This window comes from Neltuma alba, unplaced genomic scaffold, assembly GCF_004799145.2.
Source record: "Neltuma alba isolate B1F8T4 unplaced genomic scaffold, ASM479914v2 tig00002421_pilon, whole genome shotgun sequence".
Lineage (NCBI taxonomy): Eukaryota > Viridiplantae > Streptophyta > Magnoliopsida > Fabales > Fabaceae > Neltuma > Neltuma alba.
Genome location: NW_021632855.1, coordinates 11,148 through 16,851, shown reverse-complemented (window position 1 = coordinate 16,851; position 5,704 = coordinate 11,148). Strand labels below are relative to the sequence as shown.

Genomic DNA, 5,704 nt, shown 5'->3' with positions numbered 1-5,704 from the left:
TAATTAATTATTTACAATGTGTTTTCAAATTTTTTTAGGTGACAAATATTTTTTTTATAATCTTACAAATAAACTATTTTTATTTTGTCATAATAATTTTAGGTATTTTTAAAAAACTATTATTACATTAAAAATATAAAATATTAAATACTACTATTAATAAAATTCATATCCTTTTAAGTCATTTTACAACTGAATTCATTTTTTTTATTTAATCGGCCAAACAATTTTTAACTTTTTCAATTGAGTTTTTATAAACATCTATCCAAACACAAATCACATTACACTTGCTGACTTTTACTTTAACTTTAATTATAAAAGTCAATTGAACTAGAAGTCAGTTTTACCCAATGTCAATCCAAATATATCTTTAACTTTTCTAACTAACTTTTTATAAATATCTATCTAAATATAAATATCATTACATTAACTGATTTTTACTCTAATTTTAATTACAAAATCAGTTAAATTAGAAGACAGTTTTACCCAATTCCAATCCAAATACACTCATGGAGTCTAAACCCTCCATCCCTGCTTTTCTCTCTCATTCCGAGTCTCTCCGGAATTTCATTAGCTCTCTCTCTCTCCCCCCTTCTTCTTTCACTAGAACCTGACGCTCCTCCAGGGTTTTGGCTTTGTTGCTTGGTGGTGTACGTGGTTGCCGTACACCTTCTAGGGTTTATCACTGTCCGCCGTGTTAATTCTTCACTATGGTCGCCGAGCCGCTTAGAGATTTGAGCCAGCCGATTGAGGTGCCTTTGGTCGACGCCACTGTTGCTGCCTTCTGTGGCACCGGATCTAAGAAAGAGGTCAGGGCACGGTCCCTCCTGTATTTTAACATAACTCGTATTTGTTTTTCGGAAGGCGCGGGAAAATTGTGGGGTTTATGGGGCAATTGGGTGCTGGTTGAGTGTCTTTAGTGTCACTCAGTATTTACTGGAACGTTCAGTTTTGGTTTAGTGGGTTCTACTCGCTCATTACCGTTTTGGTATTCGATAATGTGTGGGGCAGCGGAATGACGCGAGTTTGACGGTTTTAGGGTTTAATTCTCGTATCGCATTTGTGTCTATGTCTTTGAGGAGATAGCGTCTCTTTCTTGATATAGTACGAGGCTCTTTCGTTTGTTTACTCAAAAAAAAAAAAATTGTGAAATGAAGTTTTGACTTGCCCTTGTTCATTAGCATAGTCCTCGTAAACCATCTTTTTCCCCCTTTTCACACAATTGAATCGAAAGATCGAATGAATGGTCGAATACACTGTTATTTTAGCACATTCAAACTGATATGTAGTGTGCCTAGTCTTCTACAACTGCTGTTATATATTTTGAAGTGCTTGAATAGACTCGATTGGGTGTGAACTTTGAACAATCTTAATCTCAAATATCAAATTGGTGTTCTGTTTGGTAAATTTGACTCGCTTTGCTCAACCTCGTTACCGTGATATATATCAGAGGCTGTTTTGGTTCTATTTCCGGCGAATAGTCGAGTTCCCCCCAACTCTCAACCTTTCAATTTATAACAATTCTTTCTCTTACATTGCAGAGAAATGCTGCCTTTTGTTAATGTGGGTTTTTATCTGTTATACAGTCCATGGCTGAAGAAACCCAGCTGCTGGAATCTGGAAGAAGCCTGAAAAAGAGGCAGTTACTTAAAAGGCATGGTCATAAGAAGTCAAATAAAAGGCCAAAATTGATACCAGCGCCCCAGGTACAGAAGAAAGTTAAAATGGACAAGAAAATGAAGAGACTTATCCGCAAGCGAGCACGGGAGTATAATTCTGATGATGATGATGAGGATGGCAGTGGTATTCAGCCTGGAATTACCAATAATGTAACTGAAGAGGAAGACAAAGAAGGTGATGACTTCTCTGATGACGATGAAGCAGGAGGACAAGATGCTTGTAACCCAACTGTGAGTGATATGAATAATGACATTTCAGATGATGAAGGAGAAGATGGGGATATTCAGCCAGGAATAACAAAATTTACGGAAGGTTGTAGAGCATTCAGGATGGCCTTCAGGAATATTATGAAGAAGAGTGTTTCTGAAGATTCCTTGGTAAGATAGATGCTTGTTCATTGGGAATATACAAAGAATGAGATTGGTTTCCTTACAGTTTGATAGTTTTGTAGGGTCCAGTATTATCAGGGCACAAGAAACTTATTGCAGACAAGCTTGCAGAAGAAGAGGCTGAACGCCATGTCAAGGGAGAGGCGAAGAAGGAAAAGAAAATGGTAATTTCTTATTTAATCTGGCTGTTTTCTCTGTTATTCCAACTAGCATGTATTTTAAGAACATACTTTTATGTGTTGTTGATAAATTTATACGCATCTAGTTTTGTATGTCTGATGGTATCCCCTGACGGCAATCACACTGATTAGTGTTAACATTACAGCTGGCAGAAAAGGGGCACGTCAAGCCAGCTAATTATTTGGATTCTCATGAAAAGTTTCTAATAAGTGTTGCGACAAAAGGAGGTATTTTGGTTGGGTTCTCTTGCAAATAGAGGTCTACTTTCATGATTTATAGGTTTTTCCCCTTACTGACTTGGACTAATGTCATGTCTGGTCATCGTGCTGGATTGCTTTCAGTGGTTAAGTTGTTCAATGCTGTAAGTATTTGATTGTCATTTAAATTTCCTTTGGCAGGTTTTCCCTCTTTTTGGTGATTTAGTTCTTTTTCCATTACTGTACTACCCTTTTGCAGGTCAACAAGGCACAAACTGCTCAGAAAGGGTTGAATCCTTTAAGGAGTAAAGATGCAAAAGGTATGCTGTTATTGCTAAAGCTGACAAAACAAGCGGAAGGAGAAAACTTGAAATATATGGCTTTCATACACTTGCAGATTTGAATAGTCAGGAAAAGAAATAAATCAGCCTTGGGGGATTAGTTATTCCAATTTGCATTTCCTGAAGGGAAAATCTAGTTCTATTTTATCCCAACCCAATTGCATTACTGAATTTTGTTTAATTTCTGCACCTTTTATTTACATGCCCTCCATAACTCATTTGAAAATTTTTGATACCTTGAACCGTTTTTTTTTTCCTTTCCGGGAACAAGTGACACCCTGAAATATTTCCTGTCTTTCTGACTCCTCAGTGGTACTCATCCAGTGGTTTCTCTTGGGGAACCACTATTTCTGTTTTCTGATAGACAAATGGATGGATTGCACAGCTTGTTTACTGTTACTATTTTTAAGGGCTTTTCTTTTGTCTATTCTCTTATTCTTGTTTACGATATCTTTTACTCTAACAAGACGTACTTCTTTATGTTCAATAGACATTATTCACTCATGCATTTGAAAACATTCTATAAATATTGAAGCTTACCTTGCGGCCCATAGTGAATTAGCTTCTTGAGGAAATTATGATAGCCTTTTGTTAACCAAAAGAATGCTAGTGCATCAACTTTCCAAAGCCTAGTCTCCTCCTTACTCCGATCTACGACTAATTTCACTTTCCACAAGATGCCTTCTCATCTCGTCAACTTCAGACAAAAGGAAAATCTCAAATTATTCCAAGGGCAAAATGTTTAGGAGCAAATTATTTATTATGTAGAATGTTGATAATATATCCAAGGATTTGGTTTTGGATACTTGATAGAGCAAAATGGCATCATGTAGTCCATGTAGTTGGCCTTGATGAAATAAGGCTTCTTGTTGACAGTATATACCAACCTGATGATCACATGGCCAAGAAAGTCTTACTGGGTCGCAATATTAACAATCTTAAGAGTCTTGTACTAAAGGGTTTTCATGTAAATGTCAGGTCCACGTTAGACTAATATGTGATAAAGAAGAAAAGGGTACAAGACAAGCATTAAATATAAATTTAATTTATTCCATTATGATTTCTTAATTTCAGTTATATTAGGCAGTTTATTTTGCTCTATCATCGCCATAGGATCATATCTGAATTGGTTCATTACAATAGCAACAAGTCTTATCCTGTTAGGGAAGGTTGGCTATATCTATTGCGTGATGTCATTGTGCTCCATCAACATCTAAATCTTTCTATATATTATTGACCAAAAGGTCCTATTTGAATGTTCTCTTCGATCTTCTTTTATCCCTTTTAACTTGACTCAATTGTTTGTTCCACCTTCCACTCTGGCACCTTCAATGGCCTTTTTTTACTATTTTCTCTTTAATACGTGCCACACCAATTTTTCGTCGTGTGTTCATTATGGATATTATTTTTTCTTGTATGCATATGCATCTATCTCAGCATCTTCATCTCCTCAACATTCACTGATAAATGCTATTTTTTATTTTATTTTTTTGCTGTAATTTTGCTGTTGTAATTATAAAAAAAAAAAAACATTATTATCTGTCTAATAAACAGTTTGTTTTGGTGAGAGTTAACAACGCGAGAATGTGTTGTATGTATCTGCCATGGTGGTTGTCGTAGTGTTATAGATGCACGAAGGTGCTTTTTGTCCAATTCTCAGTTGCTTCCAATGTTTGGCTTGGTGAAAATTTTTAAATTATCATCATTATTGTTATTGATTCATTAGAATCAAATGATTATCCAATCATGCCTGACAATCTGTGCACAGTTCTAACTTGTCTATGTCGTTTGCCAGAAATAAGAAAGCGGACCAAAGAAGCCTTCTTTTCAGAGTTAGGCAAGCCATTGTCTGCAACAGGCACCTCTGGAAAGGTCAGTCTTTTGCTTAGCCCCCCCTCTGTCCTCCTTGTTTGTGAAGGCATTCTGTTCTCCTCCCCCCCCCCCCAAAAAAAAAAAAAAGGAAAACAAAAAACCAGCTCACCATGACACTTTTTCGTTCAAGTTCTCAAACTAACCGTTGCACGTTGTTTCACTTTATAATCCGTTGTTCATAATGAACTCTGGCAATTGCGAGAGTGAGTTCGAAGCTACCCTTTTGGAGGTAGTGGTAGCTACCTTATGATTAATGAGTTTAATGAGTTATGTAACTGGCCAAATTATTGATATGCAGGCTCAAACGAGCAAAGAAAAACTGGAAGTCGAAGAGCCTGCTTGGGTGCCATTACGAGATAATTATATGCTGACAAGTTCAAGACTGAAAGATTGGGACAAAGTTCCTGTAAGACTACATTTATATATATATATATATTTATATATATATGAAACTGATGTCTGTAGTTAAGCTAAATGTCAACTTTTACCCATTTATTTTTCTACTGGCATGTAGGAAAAAGTTGCATCAGATGACTTTGGAAAAATCTCTGAAGATAGTAGTTCTGATGAAGATTAGTTTTGAACTTGACTAGGCACTGCAGTGAGATCGTCTTCGCGGGTATTTTGTGAGCATTTGAAGAATTGAGACACTGCCATATTGTAATTGGCATGATTTTTGCCCGTCAATTTTGTAATTAGATGCCCAGTGTGCTTCATCTTGAGAAGGGATGGAGTCCATGAGCTAACGTGGAGTTTTAGATATATATAACAGTTTGTAGTTCCTGTTGGTAGAAATGATAACAATACTTGAAAGGAAGTGAATTCGGTGTTTTAAAAAATTGTCGATCTTTATAAAAAAACTGTTCCTGTAGAACAGAGTATGGATGATTATTTGTGTAAACTAACGTTTAAAACCTGTTTATAAGAAAGCTAAATCACTTTTTACAAGCTCGATGTTTATATGAAATTTGAAGTGAAAGAAGCTTTGAATATAATGATTTTCTGGAAAGATACTGATAATGCAAGACATGAGAGATTGAATGTG

At 35.9% G+C, this 5,704-nt stretch overlaps 1 protein-coding gene across 3 annotated transcripts; it reads left to right on the top strand.

Moving 5' to 3' along the window:
- Window positions 1-565: 565 nt before the first annotated feature.
- LOC114726938 (RRP15-like protein) lies at window positions 566-5,309 on the top strand. Of its 3 annotated transcripts, XM_028913660.1 has the most exons (10): window positions 566-809; window positions 1,587-1,854; window positions 1,939-2,057; window positions 2,132-2,233; window positions 2,395-2,476; window positions 2,591-2,610; window positions 2,706-2,766; window positions 4,583-4,659; window positions 4,958-5,065; window positions 5,174-5,309. In XM_028913660.1, exons 1-10 carry the CDS (start codon window positions 711-713, stop codon window positions 5,234-5,236), a joined length of 999 nt encoding a protein of 332 aa, XP_028769493.1. In that variant the 5' UTR covers window positions 566-710; the 3' UTR covers window positions 5,237-5,309. The 3 variants fall into 3 exon arrangements, with proteins under 3 accessions (XP_028769493.1, XP_028769490.1, XP_028769498.1); XM_028913657.1 differs by having other exon boundaries at window positions 568-809; window positions 1,587-2,057; XM_028913665.1 differs by having other exon boundaries at window positions 733-809; window positions 1,542-2,057.
- The last annotated feature ends 395 nt before the right edge of the window (window positions 5,310-5,704 follow it).

What these genes read in the sequence shown, in the direction of transcription:
- LOC114726938 (XM_028913657.1), top strand. Translation starts at nt 711, where the DNA reads ATGGTCGCCGAGCCGCTTAGAGATTTGAGCCAGCCGATTGAGGTGCCT. An exon ending in GTGTTTCTGAAGATTCCTTG is followed by an intron (nt 2,058 to 2,131) that starts GTAAGATAGATG and finishes ATAGTTTTGTAG; the next exon opens with GGTCCAGTATTATCAGGGCA. An exon ending in AAGTGTTGCGACAAAAGGAG is followed by an intron (nt 2,477 to 2,590) that starts GTATTTTGGTTG and finishes GATTGCTTTCAG; the next exon opens with TGGTTAAGTTGTTCAATGCT.